Source organism: Castanea sativa, chromosome 5, assembly GCF_040712315.1.
Source record: "Castanea sativa cultivar Marrone di Chiusa Pesio chromosome 5, ASM4071231v1".
In the NCBI taxonomy this organism is placed as follows: domain Eukaryota; kingdom Viridiplantae; phylum Streptophyta; class Magnoliopsida; order Fagales; family Fagaceae; genus Castanea; species Castanea sativa.
Genome location: NC_134017.1, coordinates 55,441,477 through 55,452,576, shown reverse-complemented (window position 1 = coordinate 55,452,576; position 11,100 = coordinate 55,441,477). Strand labels below are relative to the sequence as shown.

The 11,100-nt window shown below is 36.5% G+C and overlaps 1 protein-coding gene across 1 annotated transcript; it reads left to right on the top strand.

Annotated features, from left to right (window-relative positions):
• Positions 1 to 441: 441 nt before the first annotated feature.
• Positions 442 to 10,788, top strand: LOC142633935 (DEAD-box ATP-dependent RNA helicase 1). The gene is made up of 9 exons (XM_075808194.1): positions 442 to 666; positions 761 to 995; positions 1,434 to 1,688; positions 2,279 to 2,433; positions 3,768 to 3,945; positions 4,880 to 5,067; positions 8,236 to 8,440; positions 9,843 to 9,948; positions 10,506 to 10,788. Exons 1-9 carry the CDS (start codon positions 557 to 559, stop codon positions 10,592 to 10,594), a joined length of 1,521 nt encoding a protein of 506 aa, XP_075664309.1. The 5' UTR covers positions 442 to 556; the 3' UTR covers positions 10,595 to 10,788.
• Positions 10,789 to 11,100: the final 312 nt, after the last annotated feature.

Genomic DNA, 11,100 nt, shown 5'->3' with positions numbered 1-11,100 from the left:
TTTGAAAATACCTGTGGGTGAAAAAGTGTGTGAAAATACATGTAATGTTGTTTAAACACTAAAAACTGTTACTTAAAATACCATTCCAAACAGCCCCTAAAATGTTTAAATTATCTCCGTACATAAGTTTTACCCATTTTAATATGTCCAATATTCTTCTAACTTGTTATCAAAAAAAAAAAAAAAACCCAACAAACCATTTTTGTAGGCCTTTGACCTGGGGCTTGCTTTGACATTCTTAGAGTTGTTAGCCCATTGCTATGGGTTGTGTCTCATGTGTTGTAGTGGTGGGCCCTTGCAGCTCATCAATAAGAATTGGGTTTTGCTTTGCTTGTGGGGCCTGTGTCATGTAGCTTGAATTGGGCTACCATGAGCACAACCGACCCACCATATATAGCTGGAAAACCAACTTAAACCCATTGTCTCTCTCAAATCTCAATTGAGCCCATTTTGTTGAAACGCTTTTCTCTTTCTCTGGTGGGGTTTAAAGGGTTTATTGAAGAAGTTGAAGAAGCTGAAGCTGAAGCTGAAGCCGAAGAAGAAGCTGAAGGAGAATATGGGAGAAAAGCCAAAAACCAAGGCTGTGCTGCCATGGATGAGAAGCCCTGTTGATGTCAGTCTCTTTGAGCACTGCCCTCTTCATCTGCTTCCTTCTCTTGATCCCAGGTACATACTTCTCTCTCTCTTTTTTAAGCCAAACCCAATACTTGTTTTGTGTGATACTCAGCATTTATCAGTTGTATGTTTGTATATATGTAAGATTGAAGGTGGGTTTGGAGAATATGGACATATCTTCTCTCTACCCAGTGCAAGTTGGAGTTTGGCAAGAGACAGTTGGGCCTGGTGCTTTTCAACGAGATCTTTGCATTCAATCACCCACTGGAAGTGGCAAAACTTTAGCCTATGCTTTACCAATTGTCCAAGCGCTTTCAAATCGTGCCATTAAATGTCTACGTGCTTTAGTTGTCTTGCCTAATCGTGACTTAGCCATTCAGGTTTTTTGATTTCATTGCCTTCCTGTGTGTTTTACCATTTTTATTTTCTAATTCTAAATTAAACAAGTAGATTAAAAATTGGATGAATTACCTGTATGTTATTTTGGGTGTTTGCTAAGCTCGTCAGGGGTGAATGCCTGCCTTTGGATTACCTGGCAACTGGTTCTCGCAGGTGGGGTCAGTTGCCCGTAAGGGACTCTTGTTTAAAAAGGTTTATTCAAAAAATAAAATAATTCATTTGGGTGTTTGCTAAGCCCGTCAGGGGTGAATGCCTTTGGATTACTTGGCAACTGGTTCTGGCAGATGGGGTCAATTGCCCGTAGGAGGCTCTTGTTTAGAAAAGTTTATTCAAAAAATAAAAATAAAAAATTCATTTGGGTGTTTTGCAAAATTAAATCCATTTCTTGAAATATATATATGACTTTCTCTGTGGTTCAGGTTAAGGAGGTTTTTGCTTCCATTGCACCAGCAGTGGGCTTGTCTGTTGGTTTGGCAATCGGTCAATCTTCTATAGCTGATGAAATTGCTGAGCTTATCAAGAGGCCTAAGCTTGAGGCGGGCATCTGTTATGACCCAGAGGAATTTTCACCTGAGTTACAAAGTTCGGTGGACATATTGGTCGCAACTCCTGGAAGGCTAATGGATCATATTAACAACACCAAGGGCTTTACCCTTGAACATCTCTGTTATCTTGTAAGTAGCTCATTTTTTTGTGTGTATTGTTATGTATGTTATATTTTTTTAGAATTCAGTTTGACTAAACTTTTTGATGAGGTTTTTCATATTTGATATTTCAAATGGCAGTCTCAGAGTTTGTATTTTGAATAGACCAGTTATCATGTGAATGAAAAATTTATTAAAAAATCAAGTGTTGAGAGTGATTTAAAACTGATATGTAGCTTCAATTTATGACAGTATTTAACCGTTTTGATTTCTGGAGAGTGTTTAATTCATCTAGGATTTAGAGATGTCAAGTTGTCATATCTATAATGTGTGTGTGTGTGTGTGTGTGTGTGTGTTTGTGTTCTAGACCTGTTGATGAGCACCAGTTGTCTTAGTGGTTAGTGGAGTACCTGCACTATTATATCAATTGACTGCCAACTCCATTCAGTCTAGTAAATCTAGTGGTGTTTTTTGGGCATGATTGCTTGTAGATGAGACGATAAATTCAACTTAAGTATTGAACTTGTGGTTATTCTATGTAACTTCAAATGCGCTTTACTCCTATTTTCGGTCGTTTCTTCATTTGCTAAAACAAATGTTGACAAGTTAAATTGTTTCAGGTTGTTGATGAAACTGATCGATTACTCGGGGAAGCATACCAGTCTTGGCTACCCACTGTGCTTCAATTGGCTCACTCTAGTGATGAAAGTTTCTACCCTCATGCTTCAAATTTTCTTCCATTTTCATTTAATTCTTTAAAGACCAGACGGAGATGGTGAGTTCTATTTTCATTTACCTCCCTTTTCATTTTATTTCAATGAACTACATTGTGATCTTGGTGGTGAGGTACATCCATGGTTTGAAGTGTTAAGAAAATTCTGAGAAGATCATTGGTATTGGTGTTGGTTGATGTGAAAACTCCTAAATATAATGCTTTAATTAATTTTTTATACTAATTTAATTCTAATTTTATTTTTCAATTTACTATTTATTTATGTCTATATCACATTATAGTCTGTTTGGAAACAACTTATTTAGCTATAACTGAAAACTTTTTACTAAAAGTACTGTAGATAAAGTTAAAAAGTAGCTGAAATAGTACAGCAGGACCCATGAATAGTAGCAAAAACTGCAATGAGACTCATGAATAGTAGCAAAAATAAGCTGAATAGGAAAAAAAGTTGGCTTTTTAAGCCAATGCCAAATGCAACCTTTGTATCTAATGTTCAAGATAATCCGGGATTCTGGAATGTTGATGTGAAGTTGGCTTTAAACCTTTACAGCATCCTATGGAGATATTATCATATGTTAATACAACATTTCTGCTGGTTTCAATTCTAGTTATTTGTCCTTTATTTTTAGCGTTCTAATTGCATATCATTGCTTTATAACTAATGTAGCCATACTGAGACCCACACTTGTCAGAGGGCTGTAATTTTTTGGAAAATGAAGAGTTAAAGAAAATATTTTAGCAACATTTTGCCACTAAAACAATTAGGAAGGTCAATGTGGTGGAAAATTTCTTAGGAATATTCTATGCAATCTGTTATATACATAGCTTTATCTCAATACAGGTTTTTCTGAGAGAAATTTTGTGGCCTGCTAACAGGCTACTCTACTCAGCTAAGCCATAATCCCAAGGAGGGTAAGAAGAAAAAACTCAAAAGACTTCATTTGGCACATCTGGCCAAGGCATATTAACACAAACTTTTACAATCATTTTGTGTGCCATGTTGCCCATCTTTGTTCCTTCTAATACCTATGTTTATTATACCCATATCCATCTGTATCGGGAATCATTGTACCCATTACTATACCTGAAGAAAACTCTTGGCTTCACCCCTATAATCATATCTGTATTGGGAATAATTGTATCCATTACTCATAAATAGGGACCACTAGCAATATTCAAAACCATGCTCAAAAGAGGACCTTTTACAGGATGAAAATGAAAATTTTATTCTATTAATGAGCAAACAGATGAGGTATTCTCACCCTCCAATGGAGGATTCATTTTAGAGATTTATTTGTCTCAAGATTAGCTTGTTTAATATTATATTAAAGATGAAAACTATATCAAATGATGTATTGATATATTAGTTGTTGCAGTGGTTTTGAGAGGGGGTTTAAGGGTAAACCTTCACCCAGGCTTGTGAAGATGGTCGTGTCTGCAACACTGACCCGAGATCCAAGCAAGCTTGCTCAGCTTGATCTGCATCACCCTTTATTTTTGACAACTGGGCAAAATCGTTATAAGCTTCCAGAACAATTAGAATCCTACAAATTGGTATGCCATCGTAACTGTACTGGTAATGTTTGATTTTGGAAGCATAATTCTTATACTGTTTCAAGTTCTAAAAGCAATCTCACTTATTGCATTTAAGACTACTTTTCAAGTTGAAAAAGTTATTCATCCTGTGCTAAAATCAAACATGACAATTATGTTTTTCACTTGTCTAAAAGTTCTTCATAATTAAAAGCATACTTTCATGGTGTTCTCCACTAAAGGAAAATTTTAGCTTCAGTTTTGTTGTTGGCAATTTGTTCTGTTTGAGAATTTTGATTAACTTTCAGGCACATAAACCTTGATTGGGTATTGTTTTTTAATCATCAAAGGTACTTTGACACTGGAAACTGTCAAATAATCAAATCTCAGTTTTGGTATAACTTTCCTGTCTTTTTATCTTTGAAAGGAGGAATCTTGGATACTTTTTATTGTTTTTAAATTCAAGACTTAAGACAAAATCACTTGCCTAGATTCGATTTTTAAGAATATAAATTCAAAAACCAAACATAAAGTAGCAAATTTTATATAACCTTATACTGTGATCATAAAGTATCAAATGACACTTCCTCCCCTTGTAATAGCAAGGAGAAGGGTGAGATTGTGACTTGGGGGTTCAAGAATCACCGGGTGTGAGTGTAGTTACCAATAAAAAAAAAAAAATTTACTGAAGAAACATCTGGTCAAATTTTATAATTTTGAAAGAACTTTGAAAGTTTGTGTGTGTCAATTTGGGCTGTGTTTTGAGCTGGTCGCCATGATATCTTTTGGCGCTTATTAGAAAATTTTGATCAATAGCACCCCTAAGACATGGTTACGTTTATATGCTCTGTACACTCAAAATCTAGGAATTAGATTCTGATTACTGTCGTTAATTGATGTTTAATGGGAACCTCATTGCTCTCTGTAATTTCAAATTTTCATCTCTTGTTTACAGATTTGTGAATCAAAACTCAAACCATTGTATTTGGCTGCCCTTCTGCAAAATTTAGGAGGAGAGAAGTGCATCGTTTTCACATCTTCTGTGGAATCAACTCATCGTCTATGCACCTTACTAAATTTTTTTGGTGATCTACAAATCAAGATCAAGGAGTATTCAAGTCTTCAACATCAATCTGTAAGAAGGTAATTTCTGGTTTAACTTGTTAATGGCATTCATGTTAAACTACTTGATTCTTCCTAGACAGGAGGGAAAAAAAGAAAAAAACTTTAGCTGTATAGTGGTTCCTGCTGATAAGCATAAAAACACGTGGCAAGAATGAATGAAGGGTGTCCAGATGATGGGAACTAAAAATCTCAATTTAATTCCCCATTTTGTAATGAAATTTTCAGTTTCACTATTTTGGAAGTTGTGGGAAAATTTAAGAAGTCTGAGCTTTGAGAGTGCTTTGATTTATTAGAAATATTTTCACTGTCAGTTATGCCTATTTTGGCTGCCATGGCTAAGTGGCTTATAACTGAAGGATAATCCATTAGCTGAAAACATCCATTGAGTTGTCATTTGAGCCTCTAATGGGATGGGAGCTCCACCAGGCCGACTGCCCATGCAGACTGATGTTTGCATTTCATCTATGGGTAATCCATAGTTGTGAGCTGAATGAGTCTGTTTGTGTACCATTTCTTTCTCCAAAAACACTGGTTATCTGTGCCTTTAGAACAAGTCCTACCTTTGGATTCTTGTTTCCTAGTTTTTTTGATAATATTAATGACATAAAGATCATAGATACATTAGGGTCATAAGTACATTAGTATGGAGCATTACAAAATTCTGGGTGTACCCAGTTACAGTGGATAGGTATTTTTGGTAGCTAAAGAGGACATATCATCAACAGCAGACAAAATAACTCTAGGAACTAACATTATGCTAAATTTCATCCCTTGCTACTGCAAAGCTTTCAGGTCTGTAAGCATTGCCAGATCCTGCCAAAAAGGTTTTCTTTTGTTGTTGCAAACTTGCACCACATATTTGCATCTTGTGAGCACTATGATATGACGAAAGCCCAGTTCTTTAGCTTGCAAAAGAGCTCCCTCCAGTGCTTCCTTGGCTGCTGTTAGTGGGGGTGCCAAAACCATTACTATTGCATCCTCTAAATTTCTTTTCTTCATTCCGTATTTAATGTTTCAAAAGCATAACTGCTCCTTCTGGTCTGTCGGTCCCTTTGGCTTCCAATTTTTACAAGTAATTGCCAACCTCTAGTATCCACATTAAATTCTTTGGGTTGTTTAGACCGTAGATTTGTTGCTTGAACTGTGTTAAAAGCATCTTGATATCTGCAAAGAAGATTTTGAGAGGTTAGTATTATCTCAATGGGACTAGGGCATTTGCCTTCATGTATGACCTGGTTTCTGTGATTCCAGATTATCCATAAGGTTGTAAATAAAGCTTGTAAGGTGTTCAAGTTCTCCCGATCCAACTTTTTTGTTTTCCAAAGTATATCTTGCAAGCCATCGACCAACCAAGATTTGGTTGAGGTTGGTAGTTTTAATGGAAATATTCGAACCATGCCACACAGCCCTGGCCAAAGTAGAATAGAGGAAAAGATGTGATGCAGATTCTGTTTCACCATTGTACATGGGGCATACCTCAATAGGAGGAATACCTCTACTATTAACTTAACAGGAAGACAATCATGGAGAAGTTTCCATATAAAAGTGAGGATTTTTAATGGTAGCTTCACTTTCCATAAGACATTCCAAACACTGCTGTGAATGTCTAGTTGTCTTGTACCTGTCGGATTGTCAGCCATAAAGTTCTTATGCAGCAACTCATAAGTTTTATTAACTTGGAATTCTCCAGAGATGGAGTCTTTCCACAAGACTTTGTCCCTTCCCCCTTCTGTGTTAGGTAGAGGAATGTGCAAAATTTCATTGCAAGTGGGTTGCTGGTATAGAGACCTGACAGTGTCAAACTTCCAACTATGGGATGAGCTATTAATCAGGTCAGCAACAACATGGATGTTATGATTCCCTTGTGCCAAGTTTTTAGAATAATTGAGTGACCAAGATGGGTGGTTCAAAGGGTTATCTTTAGCATTCCCCTAGCCATCTTCCTTGTTGAAGAATGGGGTTGTGCTTTCCCGCAATGTTTCTCCAGGTCCATGAGTGATGAGGTTTGGGCCTGTAGTCTTGGATATGACCATTGGGAAAGTATTTTCCTTTAAGGGCTTTGTCTAAAAGTGAATTGGGGTGTTGGATAATTCTCCAATATTGTTTTTTTTTTTTGATAAGTAATATTGTTTAGCAAGCATTGCTTGGTTCAAGAGGCTAAAATTCTTTTAGCCAAGGCCTCCTTCCTTTTTGGGTTGACAAATTGTATTACAATTAATAAGATGGAGTTTCTTTAGGTGGGGTTCATGACCCCACCAAAAAGCTCTGCTGAGGGAGTCTAACTTCTTACAAACAGTTTAAGGGACTCTAAAGCAGGAAAAGGTGTAAAGGGGCATGGCTTGCAGTATAGAAGAAATAAGAGTAGTTCTGCCAGCTTGGGACAGAAGTTTGGCCTTCCAGCTTTGTAATTTAGACTGAAATCTGACAATCAAGTCTTGAAAGTCAGCAACTCTTCTTCCTCTGAACTTGAAATTGAGACCCAGGTTTTTACTTGGAGTCTGAACAAGATTAACTTGGAGGTGTTGAGACAGGGACACTTGTTCCTCCTCAGGCATGTTTGGAGAGCAATATAGATCAGATTTATGATAGTTAATGCATTGTCCAGAGATATCACAGTACCAATCAATGATTCTTTTAAGGTTACTACAGGAGTTTTTATTGGAAGAAAAACAGGGAATCATCAGCAAAAATAGATGAGTGAAAGAGCAGCCTTGATTCCCTAATTTAATTCCTTTAATGCTCTTTTGAAGTTCAGCTTGCATAAGAGCAACTGAGAGGATATTAGCACACATTAGAAAAATATAAGGGGAAAGGGGGCCCCCCTGTCTAAGACCTCTGCTGTGTTTGAAATATTGTGGGGGGCTTCCATTGATGAGTAGAGTGCAGTTGATAGTTGTCACACATTCTTGGATCAAATTAATCAAACTTGGGCTAAAATTCATGGTCAGTAGAACTGCATGTAGGAAGTTCCAATCTACCCTGTCATAGGCCTTATTCATGTCTACCTTAAGGGCATAAAAGCTCAACTTTTTCCCTTTCTTTTTCCTAATGCTATAATTTTTTTTTAAAAAATTTCTGATAGGTTAGTGCAATAAAAAATTTCATGTGCTGATGGCTTTAATTTGTTTTATTACACGGTTTATGAGGTTATCTAACATGTAATGAAAATCTGATTTTGTGCTGCAGTAAGACATTGAAGGCATTCCGGGAAGGGAAGATACAAGTACTTGTTTCCTCTAATGCGATGGCTCATGGAATGGATGTTGAAGGGGTTAGAAACGTCATTAATTATGACCTGCCCGCATACGTAAAGAGATTTATTCATCGGGTTGGTCGGACAGCAAGAGCAGGCCAGACTGGGTCTTGCTTCACATTGCTGCATAAGGATGAGGTATGTCCACTTGGTGGTGTTCCTAACTGACAAGTATTCTATGGTCATAAGAGAATAGGTTTGGAATATATGTCACCAAGAACTAATATTATTATTTATTTTCGTGGTCCTGCCTATTTCCAAGTCCAAGGTTTCAACTCTGATGGACTAGTGTCAATCCAACGCTAGTTTTCTCAAAGCCTCTTGTTCATCTCTCTCATCAAAAGAGGCCAATAATGTATACCTTAGCTGCAAGTTCAACATATGGGTAGACCACTTGATACAGGACAATATCAAATGGGGGATAAAGGGGAGAAATGAAATAAAAGAAAATGATAACCCAAGATTCTGACCTTAGGGGTTTGCTTGGAATCAGCAGCCAGCTATTGGGAATTTTCCAATTCAAAATTTTATTCATCAAAGTCTGTCATACATTTTATTGGAAGCTATTTTTAATAGGCTTTCATTGAGTGCATCAATAAGAAAAGTAATTCAACCATAAAACACAATCCCACAAGATCCTCAATCAAAATAAAATTACATCAATAAAATTTCAAAATTTAAAATTCAAATTAGCACTAATCTTGGTGCATCTTGGTGTCCGCACCACCAGTTCAATCTTATGCCAGCTTGATCTCAACCTACTTTCTTTCAACTGAGCCTAGGCCATTAAACTGGATGAATTTATGCCCATATAATGCCAGTTACTCCATGAATGGGTATACTTGGCTTTTCAAACTGATTGAGGGTGTGAGTTCTGCCCAGGCCAACTAAATTGTGGCTCAGATCTGTCAGGCCCTATGATTTTATGCTGAGTGGGCCAGGGTGGGTTATTTGGCTATATTTACCGCCTAGCTGAGTGCAAGATCACTTGATTGAATTGTTCAAGACATGTCTCACTAATCATGCAAATTAATAATAAGGTTAAATTTTACCGGGGTATGTATTGTTCATGTATGGACCCCTAATTTGATGCTATTACCCAATTCTAGTATATATTGCAAACAAGAAGGAAAAAAAAAAAAAAAACGAAGAAGGTTGAATTACATCCAAAATATGCTTACATGTGATTCTTTTGAATCTTTGTTTCTGAAAAGAAGAGAGGTTGGGGGGGGGGGGGGGTGGAAGGGATAAAGGAAACAGTCATTTAATGACAGCACTGTTGCATCAGTTGGTCCCTGAGAGTTTGGGGCATGTTTGATGCTATCCAGTTCCCCAATATGTTGAACTGTAAAGCATGTCTAGCAAGTAGCAAGGCTAGTTCTACCTTGGTTAAATAATTACAGAATACATTTGCAATTTGTTCTAATAATTGTAAAGCATCAGCCTGAATGTTATAAGAGTGATTCTGTGATTGTATACTTGTTCAACAGTTGATCTATGTGATTTTTGCAAATTATGAACTCATGTTCCCTTGTTTCAGATTAAGCGCTTCAAGAAGCTGTTACAAAAAGCTGATATTCAATCTTGTCCTGATTACGCTATTCCTTCCGATTCGATTGAGTCACTTCGCATTATTTATACATCTGGTAATTCTTTATTTACCAATTATCTTAAAAGCAGATTAAATAGACCCTGGCATTGGGAGTCACAAATGCAATTGATTTCACTTGAATGATCTTTAAGATTAGACAACTTTCTGATAAGTTTTCAAGATTAGACAACACAATCAACAATTATTGATCCAATGAGCTGTAGCTCAAATGGCATCTCTTCTCCATGTAAGCACAAAGTGTTGTGGATTCAAGATGCATTAGGTGCATGTGTAATTACCAATTAACAAAAAAAAATTCATAATTCTTGATATCTCTGTATTGTCTTTTCTTTATATCATTTGCCACAATTTTTTTTTCCATTCTGGGAAAAGATAATTAACAAGCTTAGTGATTAATTACACCTTTTCCAATATTATTTTCTTTTTATCCCTTGCATCTGTGAAAGCTGATTTATAATGGAGATATAGTTTGTGAGATCTTGACTGGGTGTTTTCATCTTGAATGTTCAAAAATGCTTTTACTTTCGTTAAAATAGAATGGCATTAGGTGTTTGCTAATAATAAGTCTCACTATTCATTTCACTGTGTCAGCGTTGGAGAAACTAAAAGAGATAGTTGAAGTAGAAACATCCAGGAAGCGCAAAATTGGTTTCAATTCTTCCAGCAGGCAAAGGACGTGAAACAAACCACTCAAAGGAGTAGCTAGTGATTCTTCAATGAAGAAGCTTTGTAGCATATTCCAATTTTGTAGTCTATGGAAAGAGATTTTTAGTGTAAAAGTGAATGGTGTAATACACAATTTTGTGACATACTGCATTGTATATTTCATTCTGTAATTTGTCTCGAAGGTCGGAAAGTAATAGTTGGTTCTGTTTTGGAAGTTTTCGATGTGTTCATACTTCACTACAAGGCAGTCAAAGGCGAAAGATGCCCTTAAGGCGCCAAGGCCTTGTATTGCCCGAGGCGACAAGGTGCCAAAAAGGCGCTAGCCCGAGTGAAGCAAGGTGCCAAATTCTAGATATTGTTATTTTACATATAGGGTTCCAATCTAATTTATTTGATGTATAAGAATATTATATAAACAAATCTGACTCAATTCCTAATGGATAGGAGCTGGTCAGCCTGGTCTATAAAACCAGTTTGTGGATTTGAATCTCAACAAAAAAATTAGTCTCCATCCAAATAT

Coding starts and splice junctions, on each gene's coding strand:
- LOC142633935 (XM_075808194.1), top strand. CDS start 557: ATGGGAGAAAAGCCAAAAACCAAGGCTGTGCTGCCATGGATGAGAAGC. Junction 2,434..3,767: donor TTAAAGACCAGACGGAGATG/GTGAGTTCTATT, acceptor TAGTTGTTGCAG/TGGTTTTGAGAGGGGGTTTA. Junction 3,946..4,879: donor AATTAGAATCCTACAAATTG/GTATGCCATCGT, acceptor TCTTGTTTACAG/ATTTGTGAATCAAAACTCAA.